Source organism: Eleutherodactylus coqui, chromosome 6 (assembly GCF_035609145.1).
Source record: "Eleutherodactylus coqui strain aEleCoq1 chromosome 6, aEleCoq1.hap1, whole genome shotgun sequence".
NCBI lineage: Eukaryota > Metazoa > Chordata > Amphibia > Anura > Eleutherodactylidae > Eleutherodactylus > Eleutherodactylus coqui.
Window position 1 is genome coordinate 155,405,951 of NC_089842.1, and position 26,326 is coordinate 155,432,276.

At 42.8% G+C, this 26,326-nt stretch overlaps 1 protein-coding gene across 1 annotated transcript; it reads left to right on the forward strand.

The window, feature by feature from the left end:
* Nucleotides 1–192: 192 nt before the first annotated feature.
* Nucleotides 193–26,326, forward strand: LOC136632823 (B2 bradykinin receptor-like). The gene is made up of 2 exons (XM_066608041.1): nucleotides 193–275; nucleotides 25,149–26,326. The coding sequence occupies exon 2, from the start codon at nucleotides 25,173–25,175 to the stop codon at nucleotides 26,253–26,255; it is 1,083 nt and encodes a 360-aa protein (XP_066464138.1). The 5' UTR covers nucleotides 193–275; nucleotides 25,149–25,172; the 3' UTR covers nucleotides 26,256–26,326.

Sequence of the window (26,326 nt, forward strand, 5' to 3'; positions counted from 1 at the left end):
CCTTAAATTTTTATAAAAGGAGGACCCTTCCTCTTATTTGTTAAGTTCCTAGGACCACTTAATAGTTCTATATAAAAGTGGCTTTTATATACAACCATAAAGTGGCCCTAGGGGTTTTAAAATGCCTCTATGTGATCCCTCCTCTCATACAGCTAGGGGTGTGTTAAAAAAACACTGAATATTTTGTCGAGATCTCTACTTGGTAAACACAATACCCAAGAATCAGTCTGCAGTCAATCAGAGGAACAGGCTCTACACATCTTACTATTCCCAAGGTAACATAGCGAGATTTGCAGGAAAAAGTGATTGATTTACAGCAATAATGATAGCAGGAAACTTGACTGTGTGTCAGAGTGCAGAAGAGCTGTGAGCATTTCATAGCCATTTGCTAACCTGTATAAATATACGGTAGTAGCTTCAGTTGTCAGATAACCTTGGGCTGGGGGTCTGCCTTGGTGCTAGGATAATGCAGAAGGTGGTTTACATGGAGTAAAACCATATAGTATCATTATGCACTATAGCATCAATATGTGGTCTTTGTATTTGGGGTGGGTGAAGAAATCTTGTACTTGGCTTGAAAGGCAAGAAAAGAAAACATCTTAAATGGTGTTTACTGGTTTTCTGATCCTATTTATTACTCCCATTATCCCACCACGTCCATCGTCAGAGTGATCTGCTACATTTATTCTCTGTCAAGTCTTTAAAAAGTTCTGTGCAAATTACCGTACATTGATTAAATTACCTGTGGTTTAGTTGATAGCTTTCTCACATTGCAAAAAAAGAGTTACCAAATAACAAATCCCATTCAACTGTAGCATAATTTTTTCCATACTTTTCAACAATCAGAAATGATAGATTATTTACTATATTGAACCTCTACAAACACTAAATCACTGTCACTATCCCAGCAGAGGCAGTCAGCAGTTCTATTTCTGTTCCCAGAACAGCCATTTCATTGCTTTGATTGCATACAGGGATTAGTAGTACAATTTTATGTTGCTGAAATATAATTATCATACAGTGAAACGTTCTGCAACTTTCTATATAATTAGTTATATTAATTTAGCTTGTGCTTCAGTTCTTCAGCATTTTGAAGATCACTGCTTGTTGTCAGCAAATGAACAATCTTGTTTACATGCAGAGGCTGGAAGCATATACAGACCTGATTCTTGTCACAGCTAAGATTGTTACAATTGTATCTACTGAGCTAAACCGTCTGCACTCTAGACTGATACATTTTTACCTGCACAGATACATTGTAGCAATACATGAGTACAGGAGATACATTTGTGCCATTAATATATTTACCTTATGGAGAATTATGCAGACTGGATACAATTGTAGCAAATCATCGACTATGAGAAGTCATGGATCCATATAGGGTATTGAATTTCTTGCTTTATAAAGTAACTTACTTTGTTTTTTCTTGGGCGTCATATGGTTGCCTTGGAAACTGGAATGCCCAATCTCCTTGCTATATCTGACTTATCCTGTTATGATGCTTCATTGCATCCTGTATAAGGTTATGTTCAAACAGTGGATTCCATCGCAGAATTTTCCACGAGGGCTTATTCAGACGACCGTATATCGGCCGGGTATTCACGCTGGCTGATATACGGTGTCCCTCTCTGCAGGGGGAGGAAGCTGGAAAAGCCGGTAGCAGTGCACTGAGCTCCCGCCTCCTCTCTGCCTCCTCTCCACCCCTCTGCACTATTTGCAATGAGAGGAGGTGGGATGGGGCGGGGCTAAGTTCCGAGAATTAGTGCCGCCCTCATCCCGCCTCCCCTCATTGCAAATAGTGCAGAGGGGTGGAGAGGGGGCGTGAGCTCAGTGCACTGCTCCACGCTCTTCCAGCCTCGTCCCCCTGCAGAGAGGGAAGCCGTATATCGGCCGACGTGAATACGCGGCCAATATATGGTCGTCTGAATAAGTCCTGAATCTGTTTTTTGCATACATTGCATATCCCCATTGACCTCAATGGGGAATTTTGGTGTGCAAATGCAAAGAACGATAGAGCATGCTGCATTTTTTTTGGGGGGGGGGCAACCAAAATGCATTGAAAAAATATGCGCATGCCAACGTACCCATTGAAAGCCTATTCTCTGCATATTGCGCACACAAATTTCAAGTGGGCAAACATCAGCCTTATTTACATATTACGAATATGAATGTCTCTGCTTTTGGCTAATTTCACATGTTATCTCCCTACGGATGCAAAGCATTTTTGTATTAAAAACACCTAGAATCACTTCAGGAAAGTAGCGATCCACTGCCTTGGCTTTGGAGAAGTAGGATTGCGGAGTGTTCCCAATTGTTTGCAATAGGAAAACTTGCATTGCTTTGCACCTCGCATGCCATGCAACACTTTGCCAGCCCACTCAAACAATGAACGAGGAGTTCATCGAGCCAATGACTGCAGCGCTCGATGAACCAATCATAGCCATTGCATTGAATGGCTGTGATTGGTTCATCGAGTGCTACAGTGATTGGCTGAGCTGCAGTGCTCGAGAACCAATCAGAGCTAGTGCTTCCTGGAGGCGGGATTTTTGAACCCCCTGACTAGAAAGCGCTGGCTGAAGACAACAAACAAGTGCTGCAAAACTTCTGGAGGAGAAGTGCAGCATAGCGGACAGTGCCTGCCAGGTAATATATTGTTTTGTTATGTTTTTTTTTTTAAATATATGTCTTATTTTCAGGGTGGGGCTTATATTTCAAGTGCTACAAAGTCACGCGTCTTTACAGTGCCACAAAATTGTGATATCGCCGTAAGAAATCGCAGCGATATCTGCAGATTTTCTTGCGGTGATATTGCTGTCGCCCTCTGTAAAAGAGGCCTTATTGCTGACAATAAAAAACTTTTTCCTCAGTTTGCAGTAAGAGCTCATACAGCGTGTCACATACAGATATAGCAGCAGCACTCAGTTTGTCACTTGGTTCTTGCTAGGTCATTAGTTACCTGAGGGTTCTTTCACATGGGCAGAAATTACCCACATGATGCACCCAAAGCTGCAGCTGCAGAATTCCGCATTAAAATCCATAGGTCTAACTGCGGATTTGGATGCAGACTTGCAGGCAGCTTTTAAGTCATTTTCAATTCCTCATTAAAATCTGCTGGTAGCCTGCAAATTTTGGTGTGGAATTTACCACAGCTTGCGGTGTGTCATACAGGCTAATTCCAGCCGGTGTGAAAAGTCCTTAAAATGAGTTTTTCCTGGGAACTCCTAAATGGTTGGATAACTACACTTCTTATGACCAATGTGCCGTCCATAGCGAAGTCACTGTGCTAACCAGCGATTAGTCGCTGCCCTCTAGATCTGTGCACAACAGGGAAACAGCAGGGATGGTGTTATTTCAGTTTTTTTAGGCAACTTTCCAGCTATTTACATACTACCCTAAAAACATTAATGCATCAAGTTATCACACTGCACAAAGACAAAATCTAATCTGCTATATCTATTTAATAATGTAGAATTGTGATGACTCCTTTCCCCATTAGAAAGCATTAGAGCCCCTTCAAACAAACACAAGCTCCTTTGTTCGTGTTTTTACAGATTGAAGGTTGTGTATTTGTGTACAAACTGCATTTTTACTGTACTTTTTACGCGTGTAAAAAAATACACACTGATTCACTTAGCCATTGAAATGGCCAAATTCTTTAATGAGTGCCAGATGTGTTCTTCTCCTGAACAAATATCCAGGAAAATAGAGCATGCTGCTTCTTTTGCACAACACAATTGCACATGCAAGATACATGCATTAAAATCAATAGGTCCTATTTTCTGCGTATTGCGCATGCAAATACTCCCATGCAGAGGTGTAACTTGAAGCTTCTGGGCCCCAATGCAAAACCTGTAATAGGGCCCCCAACTATAATGCTTTATTCATAGTACTGGGCTCCCTATATGAAGAAGAGAGGCCTCATTGGCCCCCTACGGCTCGTAAGCCCAGATGCAATGTGAAATGTGAAGGAGCTCATTTCTATAGTTCCTTAAGAGTATGTACATTCTTGAAACCGTTTTTTATTGCTCCACTGCATCTTAAATAGCTTAAAAATTTTTGCAAATAGTTTTGTTTAAAAAAACTCTTCCACCAATGTTTGTATACAGCTCCTATGCGGATGCATTTGTCTCTTTGGCTACTAAGTAACACAAGCTCTGTGTAGTCTGATTCTACAACCACATGTTACTCAACTGCCTCCTCTTCTGTAATACATCACTGCAAGGTCTGTGGGCACAAGGTTTGTGAACATGGAGATGCATAGGTCTGCACAGAAGCTGTGTACAAAAAATAGAGGTAATAGGGGTTATTCAAAAAATGTATCCTGAACCCTGCATTTCTACACTTCTAATGCCGAATTTTCACCATTTGGTGGGTTGTTAATGGTATGAAGCCAGCAGTCCAGTAATATCACGGATGGTGGTTGTACATGAAGAAAATGAGATCAACTGTTTCAAAATTGTAAAATTCCAAGTAAAAGTCTAAAACATAAATATTGTGGTGGCTGCTTACATAGTTGATCACTTGCATCACTTCTGTAGCCACAGATCTTGCACCAGTGGTGTTCGTTCTCTGCACTGCAGGGCTCTGTATGTGATAGCAGCAGAAGCCTGAGTCCTGCAGAGAAGTGATTACTTAATGTGTGTTCCATAAGTGTAGAAAAAGGGCCACGGAGATGCATGCATAAAACATACACTTACCAGTCACACATGCATATGCACAAACAAACATCATGCACACATATTCATACCTAAATACATTCATTAAACTATGAGGAAAGAATAGCTACATTGAAACTCATTAAGGAAGGAGAGTATTTCCTTGACAAAGCAGAAGTAAGTCTTCAAAATGTTGAAGGACAATACATTTCCAGTGTACACACAGAAAGAGAAGAATGGAAGCATGTTACCTTAAGAAGCTGGAGGATCAAGAGAGAATCAGCACCCATACTGCTCAGGAATCGGTACCATGCTCTCACGCAGGAGAACAATGAAGAGGTACATCAAGGTTTGAGTTTGCCCATAAAGAACAGTCTAGTAAGCACTAAGAATCCTCTTGGATGGAGAAAAAGAAGTGTTGTTATGAAGGTGAAAAGGAGACTGGTGGTTGTGGGGGATTCTCTATTGAGAGGAACTGTCTGCAGACCTGACACCTCACGAGAGGTGTGCTGTCTTCCAGGTGCACAAATCAAAGATGTGTCTGATAGGCCATCAAGACGCTTTAGTTCTACAGACCACTAACCACTCCATACATGTAGGGACAAATGACATTGCAAAAAAGGACCTTGCAACTATCTGCACAGACTTTGAAGACCTTGGCAGGAAAGTGAAGAAACTAGGAGCACAGGTAGTCTTTTGATCCATCCTCCCAGTAGATAGCCATGGAATAAGGAGATGGAATTCTAGAAGTGAACAACTGGCTACATCGATGGTGCCGTCAGCAAGGATTTGGATTTCTAGACAATGGAATGAATTATCTATATGGTGCACACCTTACTAGAGACAGCTTGCACCTTAAAAAGATTGGGAAGCATATATTTGGCAGGCTCCTTACTACATTCAGCAGGAGAGCTTTAAACTAGAACAATATGGGAAGAGAAGTGAGAGACTAGATAAAAATATACAGCTAATTAATATATTTTGAACCTTGCTATTAGAAGTGGAAAAAAAGAACAAAGAAAAATTCAGAAGGAAAGTAGAGGATTAAGAGACACCGATCACAAACTAAAATGTTCCTACACAAATGCACAGAGCATGGGAAACAAACAAGGGGAATTGGAGAAATATGATGTCATAGGCATCAGGGAAACTTGGTGGGATGATACACATGATTGGAATACAAGGCTTGAAGGATACAACCTTTTTATAATAAAAGAGGAGGAGGTGTTGCATGTTAGGAAAGCATATATTCACAGAGATTCAAGCTTCAGAGCATGGGAGTTCTGTAGAAACTGTTTGGGTAAGAATACAAGGAGAGAACAACAGAAAGCACACCATTGTAGGCATTTACTATAGGCTGCCTGGACAAGCAGAAGATATGGATGAACTCTTTCTACATTATGGCCAAGTTCTCAAAAAAGCACAACATAGTGATCATGGGAGATTTTAACTAGCCAGAAATTTGTTGGGAATCTCTCAGACAAAAGTAATGGATCCAACATTTTTTTATCCACTCTTACTAACAACTTTATCTTCCAAAAGGTAGAACATAAAACAAAAGGATCTGCTATCTTGGCCTTAATTATTACCAACAGGGAGGAAATGGTTGAAAAGTAAGGGTGGCTGGGACCTTAGGAGGCAGTAATCATGCTATCCTTGAATTTTGGATAACAAGGAGAGGAAGACCTGAGAAGACTCAGACCTCAAGGTTGGGTCTTGAGGTCTGAGTCCAGCCATTTGATTTTTCCTACTCTCTCTCTGAATTCATTAAAATCTGCCTTTGTGAACCTCTCTAGAAATATTTGAAGCCCTTCACAGACTAGACTCTTTAAAATGATTATTCTTTATTGAAAGGTATCTAAAAACTTACAAACAAGGGCTAGACCAAATGGGATGCGGGTAAATATGCCCCAAAACCCCCCAAATAATCATTTTAAAGAGTCTAGTCTGTGAAGGGCTTCAGATATTTCTAGACTTTCTGCACGCTGTGAATTCTTCATTAAGTGATACTGCACAAAGTATCTACCAAATTAGGGTCAGACCCAACAATGCATTTGATTAAGATAAATATAAAAATAGTAAAGCCCCTCATACCCCAGTGGGGTTTTGGGGCGTATTTACCCCTATCCCATTTGGTCTAGCCCTTGTGTGTATGTTTTTAGACACTTTTCTATAAAGAATAATCATTTTAAAGAGTCTAGTCTGTGAAGGGTATCATGTAATGACTAGAGATGAGCGAGCATACTCGTCCGAGCTTGATGCTCGTTCGAGTATTAGGGTGCTCGAGATGCTCGTTACTCGAGACGAGCACCACGCGGTACTCGTCTCGATTAAACGAGCACTGACCATTGAATTCAATGGAGCCGGCAATACAGCCGGCTCCATTGAAAGCAATGGGCTGCCGGCGATCTCAGGATGAATTTTCGGGAAGGGCTTAAAAATATAAGCCTTTACCTGAAAATAATCCTAAAATGTGTAAAAATAAAAAAATGACAGCATAAAGATCATTCTCCTCTGCCATAGCTGTAACAGCTGTGGCAGAGAAGAACGATGTTAGCCCATTGAATTCAATGGAGCCGGCAATACAGCCGGCTCCATTGAAAGCAATGGGCTGCCGGCGAGCGCGGGATGAATTTTCGGGAAGGGCTTAAAAATATAAGCCCTTACCTGAAAATCATCCTAAAACGTGTAAAAATAAAAAAAAAATGTATACTCACCTTTCCTTGCAGCCGGAGTTCAGCCGCGTCTGGCCGGCAGTTCTCCTGAACTGCTTTCTGTAGTATTCAGCAGGTGGGGATTTAAAATCCCCACCTGCTGAATGAGCTGCCTCTGATTGGTCACAGCCTCACCAATCAGAGGCAGCTCTCACTCTGATTGGCTCAGCGCAGGGACCTATCAGGGGCAGCTCTCACTCACACCCATTCATGAATTCATGAATGGGTGTGAGTGAGAGCTGCCTCTGATTGGTGAGGCTGTGACCAATCAGAGGCAGCTCATTCAGCAGGCGGGGACTTTAAATCCCCGGCTGCTGAATACTACAGAGAGCAGTTCAGGAGAACTGCCGGCCAGACGCGGCTGAACTCTGGCTTCAGCGGAAAGGTGAGTATACATTTTTTTTTTTTTTTACACATTTTAGGATGATTTTCAGGTAAGGGCTTATATTTTTAAGCCCTTCCCGAAAATTCATCCCACGCTCGCCGGCAGCCCATTGCTTTCAATGGAGCCGGCTGTATTGCCGGCTCCATTGAATTCAATGGGCTAACATCGTTCTTCTTTTCCACAGCTGTTACAGCTATGGCAGAGGAGAACGATCTTTATGCTGACATTTTTTTTTTTTTTTACACATTTTAGGATGATTTTCAGGTAAGGGCTTATATTTTTAAGCCCTTCCCGAAAATTCATCCTGAGATCGCCGGCAGCCCATTGCTTTCAATAGAGCCGGCTATATTGCCGGCTCCATTGAATTCAATGGGCTAACATAGTTCTTCTCTGCCACACCTGTTACAGCTGTGGCAGAGGAGAACGATCTTTATGCTGACAGTGCGGGGGGGGGGGCACTCTTGCCGCTATTGTGGCTTAATAGTGGGACCTGGGAACTTGAGATGCAGCCCAACATGTAGCCCCTCGCCTGCCCTATCCGTTTCTGTGTCGTTCCCATCACTTTCGTGAATTTCCCAGATTTTCACAAATGAAAACCTTAGCGAGCATCGGCGATATACAAAAATGCTCGAGTCGCCCATTGACTTTAATGGGGTTCGTTACTCGAAACGAGCTCTCGAGCATCGTGGGAAGTTCGACTCGAGTAACGAGCACTCGAGCATTTTGGTGCTCGCTCATCTGTAGTAATGACATCTAATTTATCCCATTTAGCAATAACATTAAAAATACTGACAGATTCTGTCAGAGATCTGGCACAAAATGCCAGAAGAGAAGGCGCTGTATGCAACGTTTTTTCTTCTTGTAAAATGCTGGGCAGCTGAGAGGAAACCAAACAGACTCCATCATAGTCAGTGGGGTCCGTTTGGGGTTATTCGGTAATGTCATAAGGCGGGCCCGTTCGACCAGGGGATTCACGTTTCCTGTTCATTAAATGGAACAAGAAAATGGACCCCCTGCCGCAGATGTGAAACCACCCTAACACTGATTTCCTTGTCACAATAGCACCTGTCAAGGGTGGGATATATTGGGCATCAAGTGAACAGTCCTTTATCAAAGTTGATGTGTTGAAAGCAGGAAACAGTGTAAGGATTTGAGTGTCTCTGAGAAAGGCAAATAGCACAGACTGGATCACCTCATCTGCAATACGGCAAGTATTGTGGAGTGTTCCCAGCACCTACTGAAAGTGCTCCGAGGAAGGACAAATAATAAACTGGTAACAGAGTTATGGCATCCAAGGCTCATTGATGTGTGTGGTGAGTGAAGGCTCGCCGGTCTGGTGCAATCCCATGGAACAGAAACTGTAAAAATGTTACTGCTAGTTATGATAGAAAGATGTCAGAAGACACTGGGTATCACAACTTGGTGTATATGAGCCATGGAGTCACAGACTAGTCTGAGTGCCCATGCTACCCTGGGCCATCACCAAAGGAGTTTACAATACACACATGAGCAATCAGAACTGGAACATGTAGCAATGGCAGGTGACCTTATCTGATGAATCACATTTTCTTTGACACCAAGGTGCATTATGGGAAGAAGACAAGCAGGCACTGTATAATGGTCTAGGCAATGTTCTACTGGGAAATCTCAGGTCCTGGCGTTCACATGGACGTTACTTTGACACCTACCACATACTTAAACGTTGTTTTAGATCAAATAAACCCCTTCATTAGAACAGTATTCCCTAATGGCAGTGACCTCTTTTAGCAGGATAATGTGTTCTGCCACATTGTAAAAACTGTTTAGGAATAGTTTGAGGAACACAACAAAAAGTTAAAGTTGTTAACTTGGCCTCCAAGTTCCCCACATCTCAGTTTGATTGAGCATTTGTGGGATGTGTGGAAGAACAAATCCAAACATAAAGCATGGAGTCCTCACCTCACAACTTACAGGGCTCAAAGGTTTATTGCTATTCCAGATATTTGTAGCATATCCAAAGTACATGTCATAAATGTCTGTTAAAGGGGTTGTCTCGCGGCAAACCTCAAAATTTTACCTTACCCCATTCCCCCTGTCACCCCCCTGGCATAAAATAGCAAATCAAAACCGGTTTTTAAACCGCTTGCTACTTACCGATCCGACAAAATAAGGACTTTAAAAAATCTTCTCCCTAAGATGGCCACCGGTCCTTTCCCAGGGATGCACTGCGGTTTTCTCCCATGGTGCACCACAGGTCTTCTCCCATGGTGCACCATGGACTCTGTGCGTTCCATTGCCGATTCCAGCCTCCTGATTGGCTGGAATCAGCACACGTGACGGGGCAGAGCTACGCGATGACGCGTAGAAGGGGGCGGAGCCAGAACGCCGCTCGTGCCTGGACCGAGCAGAAGGGGAGAAGACCGCACAGCGCAAGCGCGTCTAAAAAAGCAAGTAGACAGCGAAATTAGACGGAGCCATGGAGACGTGGACGCTAGCAACGGAGCAGGTAAGTGAATAACTTCTGTATGGCCAATATTTAATGCACGATGTACATTACAAAGTGCATTAATATGGCCATACAGAAGTGTATAACCCCACTTGCTTTCGCGAGACAACCCCTTTAAGTGCAAATCCCACCTTTGGGACCCATACCTATCTGTAGAACACTTTCACCCACAGACTCCTATCCCCTATTTGCCACAGTCAGAGGTGGTCAGAAATACATAAGCAGCCAAGTGGGCTGGTAGTCACTGTTTCCGTAACTCCCATTGAAGTGGACAGGAGTTACAGAATCAGCATAGAACATCCAATTTGGCTGTTTTTGTACTCCCAACCACCAATAGCTGCAGCATACTGGTTGTATTGCTATGTGAGCCCTATTTGGCTGAGATAGAAATACATCTTTAAAGGATCTCCTGCTAACATCTTGGTGCCAAATACCACAGGACACCATCAGAGGTCTTGATGTGTCCATACTTCGAAGGGTAAAACAAAGGGAAACCTACACAATATTATTAGTCAGGTGGTTTTAATGCTATCACTTATTGGTGTATCTTTCTATAATCTAATAGCATTTATTAAATGTGATCAAACTGTAGATACAGCTCTCTCTCTCGTTATCTCTCTCTCTCTCTCTCTCATATTTATAGAAGACTTTTGGGCACCATTTCTCCTCTCTACTTAGGTCAGTGGCTTCAGTGATTGATGTCTTGTCACTTTCCATTGAACACAGGAAAACTATTTCACGTAACATAATAAAACTGTATCATATTAGAAGGAAAAAAAGTCTTCTTCAACCCCTGACCTTACAGTCATGTAGGTAATCACATCCCTTTGCCGTCATTTCAGGCCAGCGGTGCAGGGTGAGGTACATTCAGGCATATTTGTCTCTCCTGGTTGTGAAGCTGCCCCGATCTTCTCTGGGGAAGGAGCAGTATTTATCTTTCCTTGTTTAAATGGAAACATGTATCAACACGGAAATGCTTGGGAAAATTCAGAATTGTTCCACAAAGCATCTGGCACTGAGCTTGTGAAAAAGCCTAATATAAATGAATCCTGAGTGGGGTCTTCCAGCATCTGACACCCACTTGATATCATTATCTATTTCCCCTGACCTTTCAAGTCAAGCATTTTGAAGATCAAACAATGTTGTTAAAATACATCAATATGAGTTATTTGCAATGAGACTGTGTCTTATACATGATTTGTACGCTGTCTTCACACATTCTATGTTGTGTGCTTGAGGATAAGATCGAAACAGATCTGGGCAGCATGGAGATGCAGTCTATTGTATAGAACTTAGTCCCAATTTGCCTAACTGTAACATAAACCCTTATTATCACCCAACAATAAGATATCATTTTTATTATTAACTATTCTAAAAGTTAGATATGAACCAAATAGGACCTGCATGTATCCAAATCCCAGACATTTTCTAGAAACAGTGATGCCCATCATAGGCATTAACCAGTGTTATAGATGATAAAGCACTATTGCCAGTTCATTTTTACTTATCATGGGTATAGAGATGATTGTGCAATTGTCTATAGCACATTTGATATTTAATATTTTTCAGGAGAGATTTAGTCTGCTGTTGTAAGGGGGCAGTGCTGCTCTACTCTCCCCCTTACAGTTTGGAACAACTGGTAGCCTCACTAAACTTTGCCCCCTCTGATCCGAGTTGCGACTGGAAACGGGACAGGAGAGTTGGGGATCAGAGTGCTTACAGCTCTGTTGTTGGGCACTGTGAAGTGAACATTTGGAGCTTTCTATGCACCTCAAGGGTGCTATAAAAAGGAATTTCTCATGGGAGAGAGAAGCACAGCCGCAGCCGGTGAACATGGCAGTTAGAGTCAGCAGTAGAGACCTACAAGTGAAGTGGCGGAGGTCATTGTGCAAGGATAGTGGCAGGAGCAGCTCTATTCCCATGTTGAGGAGCAGCCAAAGGGCCCTGATGACTGGAGGCTGAAGATGGAGGACCAAAAGAGCCCTGATGACTGGAGGCCAACGATAGACAGCTGACCGTATGGAATCCAAGGGAAATCAAAGATAATGTGGCCCCAAACTGGAGGAGCAGCTGGACCGAGACTGGGACATGGAATAGCAAAGCAGTCAATAGTGATGCTTCCTGGTGCCGGCAGCCAGAATCAATTGAGATAACCTGTAAATGGCTTAATGTAAGTTTAGGTATTTACATCACTAAGAACTTATTAGGTATTCAGCAGGTCTGCTGTCAGAATAGAAAGGAATCAAGCACTGTTATTGAGATTTTGAGGCCAAGTTTTATCACCCAGGATAGAAGGGTCTGATGTTTGTTGCCTTCTATCCACTTTCCCTGATCCCTGGGCCAAAAATCCACCCTTGCTTGCTAACAATACAGTTTTTCTAGAGAGAGGAGTCTTACAAGGAGAATTAGGCCAAGGGCCACATGAGCTTCCAATATGTAACAACAATAATAATAGCGTCACTCTTGTCCAGTGGTTTTGTTTGATATTGCAGATCATGCCCATTCAAGTCAATATGGCTGAGCTGCACTACTAGACACAGGATATGGAGAAGAGTGGCCATGTTTCTGCAAAAACTAAAAAGCAACCCCTTTTTCTCATCGCAGAGAACCAAATGTATTGCAGCGTCTCTGTAGGTTTTGTTTGCAGGGTTAGATCACCTCTACGTATAGCCAATACTTAGAGGTCATTTTTAATTCCTCTGCTTAGCTTCAAGACAGTGACATTGTTCAATATATTTGAATGCCACCCGACTTTCTCCTCTGAAAATCTTCAGAAACTCACATCATATTTACTTTAGATTTTGCTCTGATGAGCAGCCATAATCTCAGTAATATGTAGATTACAAACAATGAGAAGAACTCGGAAAATGACTTTTTTTTACCATATTAGGAAGTGGACAGCTGGATCTCAAAACCTCAAGGGCACGGTGGTGTTGGCTCCCTTCTCAACTTTCATGTCATTAATGGTTGGTTTGAAGCACAGATGGGGATATATGATGCCGGAGGGGAGGGTGGAATAGTAAAATAAAGGAAAGTTAAACTGACTATACAGCGTTAGGGTGTATTCACACAGGCGATTCTTCACTCGCGAGTTGCATCCAATCACTATATGGGCAGCACTCGCATGTGAAAACAGTAATTTCAATGTGTTTACTCACAAGTAATTTTTCTCTCAGACCAATAGTCTCAGATAGAAAGATCACAGCATGTTCTATTTTTCAGGCAATTCTTGTTTAAGAATTGCTCAACATTTCCTATTCCTATTCCTTTTTGAAAAAAAAAAAAACACAAAATGTGATTTTCACGCGAGTCTGATGTGATTTTTCTATTTTTACTATTTAAAAGACGTGATATTTCACAAACGTGAAAACCGCATGAGCAGCAATGCAATGCGTTTTTCTCACAGAACACATTGCAGGCAAGATGGAAGGTTTACAAGTGCGATATCAGCCTGGGTTTCTTGAACCAATATTGCACTTGCCTGTATGAATACAGTTTTAGAAAAACAGGACTGCTTCTTTCAGAAACAGCGCCACTGCTGCCCACAGGTTGCTTGTGATAGTGCAGCTCAGCTCCAATAAAATGAGTTATTTTTCTGTGAACCCACCCTCACTCACCAGCAAATAACTGATATCACCAGGGGATATTTTGATCAAGTGAACATGGCAAATATAGAAATATAGGTTTACATACCAGCCATTTGAAGAGTAACTGCTCTTTACATTTGTATTCCTAAAATGTACAGAATAGGCAATTCTAAGCATTTTTTGCAATATATTTTCCATATAAAATGCCTATTCAGCAATGTAGCTATGGGAATACAGTGCTGAGAAATCCGTCTTTAGCTAGGAAGGCCCAATATCCACGTGCAAATTTTAATTATAAAATCCGTGCGTGTCTCCTGTGCGATAGATCCGTACCTCTTGCCGCCCATAGGGATGCATTAGCATCTGCACAGCAAGTAAAAGCATGCGGATGTGATTTTTTTCCCAGCCTGCGGATCACATGCACAGGAAGAAATCACAGCATGCTTCAGTTTCCTGCGGGTCCTGCAGCAACGGCTTCCATTTAAGCCGTGGTACACTCGCAGCTGTCACTATGGAGGTGCCACGGATCCGCGGGAAAGCAGGAGATTCAAAATAGAAAAAATGGCACTGTGCATGCTCCCGGACACATCCGCTGTGCTAAAGAAAGAAGATGGTGGGGACCCACGCTGGATCCGGAGAGGTAAGAAGCTGCCTTTCTCTTGTCATGTCTGCGGGCACGCACCAATTTCACTGTGGGATTCAGCAATGGAATCCGTGCGTGCAAGTGGATATGAGGCCTATCTGAAAAGCTGAACACAGTCATATCACAAAGGAACATTATACAGCATTCCTGAGCAGTGTAGATGTGATTTCAGTAGCTGTAATACAGTAAATACCTCCCATTAGCTCTAACATCATGCCAGTGTGAGTTTCTGCTCCCCTCCCCTATCCTCTTCATAGACATCTATGGGTAGCATGACTCATCACCCTTCTCCACTTCCTGTGTTCCATCTTATCTCTGTTACTAAAGACAGACTTTACAGGACAACAGAGGACAGGTATTTAAAGTGAATCGCACTTTTACTAGTTATTGCATGGCTATCATGTTAACATAAATCAAGTGCATTGACCAGCTACAACGTGGCAAAATCCAAGCACAGTCTTCACATATGAGGCAACTAGTGTATTTATAGCATGCAGTAAATGGATATTCTTCGAAGAAAGGAGTGGAATTCAGCACTTTCATGAAAAATGTCTTTATTTATAATAGCATGGCGTATGCCATAAAAATATCACAGTTTGATCCAACACAGCACATAAATCTCCACGTACACAGTTTGAAGTTTACACTTCTTCATCCCATCATAGTAGACTTTATAACAAATGCTATTTTAAAACAAAATGCACCAATACAAAGTTTGCACATTTAAAGGTATACTGACCCGATATTAATATTTACACACTCAGAGATAAATGAATATTGTGGACAGAAATAAAGCAATATATAGTACTTTTAAGGCTGATATATATTTTTATGAGCATATATTATTAGGATATGTGTTTATATTACATATACAGTATAACATATCTGCTTTATAAGTCATGCCTTTAGGATATCTAGTGCACAAGCATAGAATCCAAAAGACTTTATGATTAGAGATAAGCGCCCACTTGGCAGAGAAGGTTCAGCTGCCGGCGGCGGGCGGGGAGCGGCAGGGGAGAGCGGGGAGGAACAGTGGGGAGATCTCTCTCTCCCTCTCTCCCCCCCGCTCCCCCCTGCTCATGGCCGCAACTCACCTGTCACCCGCGCCGGCAGCCGAACCTTCTCTGCCGAGCGGGGAGATACTCGCTAAGGACAATGCTCGATATAGCAATTGTCCCTAGCGAGTATGCTTGCTCATCTCTATTTATGATTTAATAAATGTCCTCTCCAATCGCCCCCTCATAGGTTATGTGACCCTCTCAGTACCCGTGCATCAGAATGAGTCAAGGCAACAACTATGTACATTAATGTTACATTAACGTCATCAGCCACAGTGCTTCCATCTACCAATATTAATCAGTTGCATAAACCCCGTGGCTGGGAATGTGTGTGTTGGGGAGTCAGATAGCTCATAGAACTGGGTCTTCCATCTACACATCTGATTGTTGATGTGGGTGTTTTATAAGGATAGGTATCCAAATAAGACTATTCCTTAAGTACAGGTTAGGCAACGGAAAAGTAGCCTGGCGCCGCACTCTTATGAAAACTGGCTGAAAGAAAATCTGCCTGTATTGCCCATAGCAACCAATCACAGCGCAGCTTTCATTTCTTACACTGCTAATGTAAAATAAAATCTGCGTTGTGATTGGTTGTTATGGGCAATAAATACAGATTTACTTTAAGGGCACGTTTACGCATAGCAGAAATGCTGCGATTTCCCACAGTGGAAAATCCGCATCAAAATCCGCACCATTGGTGCTGATCCACAGCATACTTGACCCCTTTTATCAAAAGGGTGAAATCAACTGCAGATGGTGCAGAATTTGATGAAGCTTTTAATAAGGAAATGATGCAGATTCTGCAATGGATTTTCTGCAGCACAAAATCCACAGCATTTCTATTACATGTAATCATACCCTTAGAGTATGCTCATAAGAGCTCATGAGAGTTTGGCGTGGCCCACCTTGTATATCCACAGGGATCAATGCAAAATGTTGCACCATTGTATTACCAGGATTGATCACTCCATTAATCTATATCTCCCCTAGACTAAAGTGATGATAGTTCAGGACTACACAAATATGGGTGCTTTCTTTTAGAAACAGTGCCACACCAGTCCACGGGTTCACAGTTTATGTCCAGTATTGCACCTCGTTGAAGTGAACGGGGTCGAGTTGCAGTACCACATACAACCTGTGGAGGAGCGTGGCACTGTATTTGGAAGAAAGAAGTCATATTTTCCTGGACAACCCCTTTAAATTCTCCTTTAAACAGTAACCATGATTACATTTCTATGAAACCTGTTATCTATCTAATATAGTTAATGAGGAATTAAAATGTCATCAGAGTAGAGAGAGGACAGGCTGTGCCCGATCTGTAGACTGTTTCACAATGGTCAGACTTCCCATGCATGACAGAATCAATATCATTTCTCATCCTTAGGTCAATACACTCTCAGCATTTCCCACCATGCCAGGGCAGGTCCCAGGCTGTACAATATCTCTTGAGCCATCCTGACCTTCTTGGGTCAAAATAGAATTTCTACGTTATTAGACACCAATTAATGAGGCTTTTCAGTGGTGCATTATGGGAATGTTTACTTTTCTCCCACAAGACTTGGCATTCATAATACCTATTTATTGGAAGTACCTGGAGATGTTGGTAGGCATTTAACCCTTTTAGGACGTGGCCTAGTTTGGTACTTGAGGGTGCAACAATTTTTTGGCGACTTTCATCTCCACTTTTCAAAAGCCATAACTTGTTATTTATCCCTCGACATGGCCGTATCAGCGCTTGTTCATTCCATGGTGAGCTGTGGTTGTTATTGGTAACCTATTGGGATACATAGAATGTCTAAATATGACTTTTAATTTTTGGAGGTGACGGGGAAAGAACAAACCAATTCTGTCCTTTTTATGGCGTTCACTATGCAATATAATTGACATGTTAAGTTTTACTGCAGGTTGGTACGATACCAAAATTATATATATTCTTTTTTAGTTTTTTGCAGTCTTGTACAACAAAGCACTTGGTCAGAAACATGCAGGCTAGTAGCCCTCTGGAGGTCATTTTGTAGGGCTTTGCTAGTGCTCCTCCTGCTCCTTCTCGCACAAAGGAGCAGATGCTGGTCCCGATCAGGGGCATAGCTAAAGGCTCAGGCGCCCAGGTAAAAATGTTCAGCTTGGGCCCCCACCTGTACCTATACCCGTACCCATACCTAAACTGTGCTGTATACAGCTGCAAAATCAACCTACATACATGATCTAGGCCCTTGGCATAAGCTTTCCAAACATGACTCATTTCCTGGACTACATGAAAATTTGTTTGTAGCGCTTTAGGTATCATTCATGTTTTTTGTTGTATTTTTTAACCACAATGAAAAAAACACATCAAAAAAACCACATGCGGTATTCAAAAACTATGTGTGTTTTTAAGACTCTGCAAAGTGTGATTGTTCTCAGTAAGAAAAAACAAGTAATCTTGTAGATATGATACCTTTTAAAGGCTAACAAAAATACATGATGTTATAGCAAGCTTTTGAGCCTGCGGAAGGGTCCATAGAAGATCCAAAAGCTCAATATTACATCATGTATTTTTGCTAGCCATTAAAAGGTATCATATATACAAGGTTTCTTTTACTGAGAACAATCATACTTTGCTCTACTGGCTAACCCGGTACTAAAACTTTTTTTTTCTCGTTTTACCTAATGTAAGAAAATGCATACACTATGAAAAACCGCATGTGGGATTAAACAATACATTTCTCTAAAAAAAAAACAGATACATAGGTTTTTGATCCGTTTTTTAATTGTGTGTAAAGTGTGCAATCATATACAGGTGATGCCAGCATGGTTCATATCACTATGTAAATTATTTATATGGTGATATAGACTAAACTGGTATAACCTGGGTATTTCCTGTATATAATTATATATGTGCAGCTAGTATAACTTATACGAGCTATGCATACATGATTACATGCGGTACATACCTCGTTACACCGCATGGTCCACTGACTCCACTCCCTTCCTCTGCTATTATCAGCCACCGTCAGTGTAGTGAAGAACAAGATCATGCTCAGTTGCGCAAAAGAGACACTTAGAAAATCTGTAGGTCTCACCAGATTGATATCTTTATAAACCAGGTGGTAATCTTGATCTAGCACTTTTGCATACATGTAATAAAGATTTATTATTTTATTTTCATTTTGGGATGGTATGACAAATAGGTCATTTCTTTGCCTTCTTTGGCAATTGGAAGTTTAATGTATTAAGACCTTGTATACCTTAGGGCATTTTGTTTTAAATCCCAACTGCAGTCTCTCAGTGGAAGGGATGACTCGCGCCGGGGAAGTCTGCAGTGTGGGATTGGTTCCCAGCTGCCCTGGTAATGGCTCTCCCCTCTCTGAGCATCACATGGAGTTGGCCCGCAGCAGTTATACAATATATGGCTGGGCCTTTGGGCTCCTGTTTGCAGAGGGGCTGGGTCACAATTCGAGCCCCTACAACCTCTAGCGGTACGCCGGTGGTCGTAATACTGGGTTGATGCCCTTCTACGCACATGTCCAGTTTTCCTCATGTAACGACTCCTGTCCTAGTATCTCCTCCATGCTCTCGAGACTGTGCTGAGAGACACAGAAACCTATGCAACCTGATTGCACTGCAAGTCGCACTTCATACTACCAGTAGGGACAAGGACAAAGCAAATTGCAAAACTAGAGAGTAATCAGAAAGGATAAGGAGTTAGTAATTCTCTGTGGCCACCACCTTAAAAACCATTCCGATTTTCGGGGAGTTGTCTTGCTGTTACCTATCCACTGCACTAGTTATCACTTTCATTTGCACCAAAGCAGGTAAAATGGATTTACAATTGCTTATGCTTCCTAACTAGACAGATTGGTATCCCCGAAGTGGTAGTGTTGTATCTTGTCTCCACCAGAGATATGGGTAGAGACATGGGCTATGCTGCGGGAGCTACAGGGAACGCCCCCAGCTCCAGATTGGCTGCCGGAGACACAGACCTCTCTGGCCCCCTGCTCCAGCTGTGGTCGACTGTCTCCCGCTGCTAGGCGCTACCAGACTGGGAGATGTGCAAGTGCCACTGCTGAGGACCTCTGTGCCATCATTTGGCCGGCCAACACGTGTAACCCACCCCCCCCCCCACCCCCGGTGCTTAGCCTCCTTCTGTCGCCGCTCCTGCGCACACAGCAGCGCTCACAGCCTCCGCTCCCTTCCCCAGCTGTCACGGGCGCTGCGGCCGAGAGCCCGACAAACACACACACAGAGAGCGGAGTAGCCCTCAGCAGCAGGATCCCCCAGCGTTGTGACACGAGAGCACGAGAGCACATAGCAAGATAGAATGTGCTGTGATTTGTTTCCTGCACAGCATCGCGGTGCAATGCAGAAAAACATCGCACATGTGTATGATCCCATTCAAAACAATGGGGTTCATATTTGTGCGAGATCTGTGCATCTTGCAACGCACAAATCTCATGCGATTTTCTCAGAAGTTCTGAATGGCATCCCCACAATGAGATCACAAGTTGCAGTCCAAGTATCATGGCAGTTGGGGGCCTTCTGAAGTTGAAGGACCCCAGGGCTGCCATGTATTTCTGGAAGCGGCAGACGTACCATATACGGCAACACTAAGGTGTTAGGGGACTAAAAAAAAGTAAAAATATGTGAAAACGTTTTTTTATTGTTGTAAAAAATAAAGGATAACAACATTTTTAAGAAACCCGTTTCCTGAATTTGTAATTGAAATATCAAAAGAAAAAAAAAAACATTGGTATTAAAGCATCTGTACAAATCCAATTTATCAAAATAATGCATCATATATTCCACATGCTGAACGTCATAAAAAATACACAAATCTAGAATTGCGCTTTTTTTGGTCACCCCGTTTTCAAGAAAAGATTTGGCCTCCCCCCACAACTGTACCTGTACCCATACCTAAACCGCGCTGCCTACATCTGCAAAGCCAATTTACATACATGATCTATCCTCTTGGCATAAGCTTTCCAAACATGACTATTTTCCTGGACCACATGAGAATGTGTTTGTAGCCCCTTAGGCCACTCTCACACATGGCCCTGGCTTTACTTTGCCGCGATTTTACTTTCATTTTCAGGGGCAGCGTTCCTGCCTCCAGGAATACATTATAAAATTGCCCAAGGAATACTCCGGGTATATAGAGACAATTCTAATTGTCAAAGACAAAAAATACCCATGAGTAATATCCCCTAAAATCTAATAAAAATACTTTATTATTAAAAAGGGACAAAGACAACATTGAATAATATTTAAAATAAAGGCGCAACTGGTGGCAGCAATGAGATGTGACCAGCAGTCATCGGTTAGTATCAAGTGTGTAATTGTGCATATACACACTAAAACATAGGCCTGGGTGGCCAATTTCCAAAAGCCTATGGAGGGACTAGTAAATCAGCACCACCAAAACCCTATTAAAATCTAATCTATAGCCACCTGACATGTTTCTCCTTGCAGCGTCCTCAGGGGGAACCAAGACCAGTGGCCCAGAGTTGCGGTGTCTTTGATGTGTGCGTATGTCTGTCTCTTGTGAATTGTCTTTTGTGTCTCTGTGTGTACTCATGTTGGTTTATGTTCTATGTTGGTGCTAACAAGCTTTGTAGTGGCAAGTCTGTCTTCTCTAACTTTCTGTGTGTGGCATTGTATGAGTTTTTAAAAAGTTGGGAGGCAGAGTCTAGAGTAGGAGAGTGAGTTCAGAGATGTAGTTGGTGGAGGAGGACGTGTCAACGGGAGGCTGAAGCTCATTTGCTTCTGCTTGTGCAGAGCCGCAGGTCTATCTCATTTTGCCATGGGATGTATCCCCTCTGGGGACTGAAGCTCAGAGTTGAGGATTCTTGCTATGACAGTCGGATGAAATAACTAGCAAGTAAGGAAGGGCAGAGTTCTGTTTTCCCATGGTATCAGGAGCATCCTTCCCGGAAAACGTCTATTAGATAACTGAGACCGAGGACACCTAGATATTGGGAAGGAAAGTGACTCCTAGGAACGTGTGTGTGTAACAGAGTTCAATTGGAAGGAAATTATCAGAAGTGTTATACCTAAGACACTCTTTTATATAAATTGAGTAACTGATCACTTGAGAAGAGTCACTGGCGTCACGTGACTAGAGATGAGCGAGCATACTCGCTAAGAGCAATTACTCGAGCGAGCATTGCCCTTAGTGAGTACCTGCCCGCTCGGAAGAAAAGATTCGAGTGCCGGCGCGGGTGAGCGGTGAGTTGCGGGAGTGAGCAGGGGGCATCAGAGGGGAGAGAGGGAGAGAGATCTCCCCTCCGTTCCTCCCCCGCCGCTCCCCGCCTCCAGCCGGCACCCGAATCTTTTCTTTCGAGCGGGCAGGTACTTGCTAAGGGCAATGCTTGCTCGAGTAATTGCCCTTAGCGAGTATGCTGGCTCATCTCTACACGTGACATATTGCTTGGAAATTATTATCAGCGCGGACTTTTGCTTGTTTTAGCATTGTTGCTGAACGAGCTGAGCCATGTTCCGCTATTGTCGGAAAAGATCGCAAAGCCATGACAACCATCTTAGTCCCCGTGGTCTCCCCTGTGATGGCAAGCCTCCGATCAGATCTCACACATACCCCATCATTGATGAGGTGCGTTAAACGCAAAAATATAAAACAGATATCGCTTGCAAATAGCGGCACTGGAAAACGCTGCGTTTGAGCACATGTCTGCGAAACTCCATTATACCGCATTATACTGCAATTACCGCAGGGTTCACAACACCACAGTGCAGTGATCATGGAAAAAGACGTCTGTGCAAAATGGTCTTAGGCTAATTTCACAAGGGGGGTTGATATCGAGCCATGAATCACGGCCTGATATCATGCTCACCAATATGCAAATTTGTCTCACATCACTTCGGGAAAGTAGTTTCAATAGGGAAACGTTCCATTGCACCTCATGCATGTGGTACGATGATGCCGCCGGCCCGATTTAAATCAGTGGGAGATGCAATGCGAGAGCACGCACAAAGATAGGGCTGCTGAGACCTCATATCACCTGTATATAATTAGATATGTACAGCTGGTATAAGTTTCACAGGAATGTCCCCACAACATTACCACACTTCTGTGGCTGCCCGGTCACCAGATTAATATATAGGACCATTTTGGATGCCAACGAGTTTGCACGATCTAGAGGCTCAGTTACAGCAAATGTGAAGCTATATGCTGCAGGACACCATACAGAACCTGTATGTCTCCATGCCCGCCCGTATCACATTTTGAATCCAAGCTAGAGGTGGTACAACAGGATACTAGAGCCTCCATGCCCATCTGTATCACATCTTGTATCCAAGCTAGAGGCGATACAACAGGGTACTAGAGCCTCCATGCCCGACCATATGACATCTTGTATCCAAGCTAGAGGCAGTACAACAGGGTACTAGAGCCTCCATGCCAGCCCGTATCACATCTTGTATACAAGCTAGATGTGATACAACAGGATACTAGAGCCTCCATGCTACCTGTACACATCTTGTATCCAAGCTAGAGGCGGTACAACAGGGTACTAGAGCCTCCATGCCCACCCGTATCACATCTTGTATACAAACTAGATGTGATACAACAGGATACTAGAGCCTCAATGCCGACTGTACACATCTTGCAGAGTCGAGTGTGCGCAGCAGCAGAGTGAAGCAGAGCCGAGTGTGTGTAGCAGCTTGTAGTAAAGCTGAGTGTGTGCAGCAGCGTGTAATAGAGCCAAGTGTGCGCAGCAGCATGTAGCAGAGCCAAGCATGCACAGCACTGTGTAGCAGAGCCATGTGTGTCGCAGCAGCGTGCTGCAACCATGTTTAGCAGAGCTAAGTGTGCCTGTACAAGATAACCTGTAGTAAAACTACACCTCTCTGGATATGGGAAAGGGGTGACTTTTTTTTCTCACAACATAAATATAGGACAGTCACATGGGACCAGCTCACCTGAACTAGCAGCTGTAACTCTGGAACTGGACCAGCAGACAGTCGCAGTGTGAGGAGAGCAGGGTGCGCAGATGATGACGTCATCACTTGGGTCTTCTCCATACACTGCCCCCCTCTCTCCTGCTTCTGTCTTCTCCTCCCCTCCTCCCACAACATCCAGCCGTCAGTGTGACCAGCTGATAATGCACTCAATGTACATTCTGCAAATGGCGGGGAGACTCTGGGCCCTCTCAGTGCAGGGGCCCGGTCGCAATTGCGACCCCTGACGGTACGCCTATGCCGATGTCCCTCTGTAGAATGTGTAACCCCTCCCACTCTCCTCACTTTATACCCTTAAAGCAGTGGCATAACTATAGGGGGTGCAGGAGATGCGGTTGCTCGCGGGCCCAGGAGCCTTAGGGGGCCCATAAGGCCTCTCTTCTCCATACAGTGAGCCTAATAGTATGAATAAAGCTTTATAGTTGGGGGCCCTGTTACAGATTTTGCATTGAGAAGCTTCAAGTTTCGTCTCTGCCTTAAAGGTAATACACTTTTCATTCCAATTTATACCCAGACTGGAGGTTGCAGTCTCTTCTTAGCCTTAAAAGCATGCTCCATCCCTGCAGTCCATGGCCGCTTTCTTATGTACTTAACAGCCTTTCAGTATATTCTCCTCAGTATACACAAATAGAGGTGAGGTAGATTCTGCTCAGTATATACACACAGAGGTCAGTTATATTCTCCTCAGTATATACACACACACAGGTAGATTCTCTTTAGTATATACACAGAGAGGTGAGGTAGATTCTTCTAAGTATATACACAGAGAGGAGAGGTAGATTCTCTTTAGTATAAGCACAAAGAGGTCAGGTAGATTCTTCTCAGTATATACACAGAGAGGTCAGGTAGATTCTCTTTAGTATATACACAGAAAGGTGAGGTAGATTCTTCTCAGTATATACACATAGAGGTCAGGTAGATTCTCTTTAGTATATGCACAGAGAGGTGAGGTAGATTCTCCTCAGTATATACACATAGAGGTGAGGTAGATTGTCTTTAGTATATGCACAAAGAGGTGAGGTAGATTCTTCTCAGTATATACACAGAGAGGTGAGGTAGATTCTCCTTAGTATATACACATAGAGGTGAGGTAGATTCTTCTCAGTATATACACATAGAGGTGAGGTAGATTCTCCTTAGTATATACACATAAAGGTGAGGTAGATTCTCCTCAGTATATACACATAGAGGTCAGTTATCTTCTCTCCAGTATGTACACACACTGAAAAGCTCAGAATCTTATATGGCAGTGGTCTCCAACGTGTGGTTTTCAGTATTTCTCAAGAGCTTGCAAATTGTAGTGTAGTGCTAGTGCATTGACTGAGATTTAGTGAGTGGCAATGCCTACAACCTCTATATGAACAGCTATAACCTCTGAAAGTTGTTAATATTGTGAACATCCCATGATTGGCATAGCATTTTCCCATAGTTGCTTCAAAGCATAAGGAAAACATAAATGGACTTACTTTGGGACATGATCGTTATTTTACTGCAATCACACTATCTTCCACAATTCTTTTCACTTCATATCTAATGTTCATAGTAATTTTTGATCACAATAGCCATATGGATTTCGGACTGTCTGTCTCGCTATTAGACTTTACTTACTTTATACTGATAAAAATATTGGCGGAGATGAAGTTCAATTTATTTCTGTGCTTCCAACAGGGATCCAAGCATACCAAACACAAGATGATGAGCAAAGAACTCAACTCAACGATGATCATTTTAGCCAGTACCACAGCACCTCCAAAAAATGAATGCATAGACATGGAACAATTCGAGTGGGTCATTACCTACAGCCCCCCATTCATGTGGATCATATTCATCTTGGGCTTCATAGAAAACTTATTTGTCATCTCGGTCTTTATCCTTCATAAAAGCCGTTGCACAGTCGCTGAAATCTACCTGGGTAATATGGCGGCTGCTGACTTGATTTTAGTCAGTGGCCTACCATTCTGGGCCATATATATTTCCAAACGGTTCTGTTGGCCATTTGGAGGGTTTATGTGCGTGGCTGTCAGCGGCCTTTTTCAACTCAACTTTTATAGTACCATCTACTTTCTTCTGATGGTCAGTATTGACCGATATCTGGCTTTGGTGAAGACAATGTCCGTTGGTCGCCTAAGAAGACCTTGGTGGGCAAAGGTGAACTGTGCGATCATCTGGATGTGTGCTGTTGTGTTAAGCGTGCCCTGCATGGTGTTCCGAGAGCTAGCCTTTATCCCAGAGTTTAATACAACTGCCTGTATAGAAGGAGCACCTCCAGAATGGTCTATTGCGATAGATACCACCCTGAGTGTTATCGGCTTTCTGGTGCCAGTGGTTGTCATCACCTTCTGTACATCTAAAATTATTTGTGTCTTGAGGAACAACGTAATGCAACAGTTCAAGGAAGTCAAGAATGAGAAAAAGGCTACCTGGTTGGTCTTGTCCGTACTCTTGGTCTTCATAGTGTGCTGGCTGCCCTTCCATATTTCCACTTTTATGAACATATTGGATCATTTCAACGTCTTTCCTTTATGTGGAGTAAAATCTGTTAATTATACTTTTACCCAAATCTCTACTTACATTGCCTTCAGTAACAGCTGTATCAATCCAGTCATGTACGTCATGATTGGGAATCACTTTAGGAAAAAAGCCAAAGAGGTGTACACTGGTCTTCTATGCAGAGGATCTGCAAGAAGAAAGTTTTCCTTCCCAACAGATGCATTAGTCGATTCAACACGGATTTCTTTCTCTGTGGGACCAAAGAAGAGGAAATCGATTGTTTGAATCTATGATTGTAACTTTTTGGCTTGAATGTCTTTAGTCTGAACATAATAAATTTAGATTTTTTAATGCTG

Excerpts from the sequence above, each read along its gene's own strand:
- LOC136632823 (XM_066608041.1), top strand. The coding sequence starts at position 25,173 with ATGATGAGCAAAGAACTCAACTCAACGATGATCATTTTAGCCAGTACC.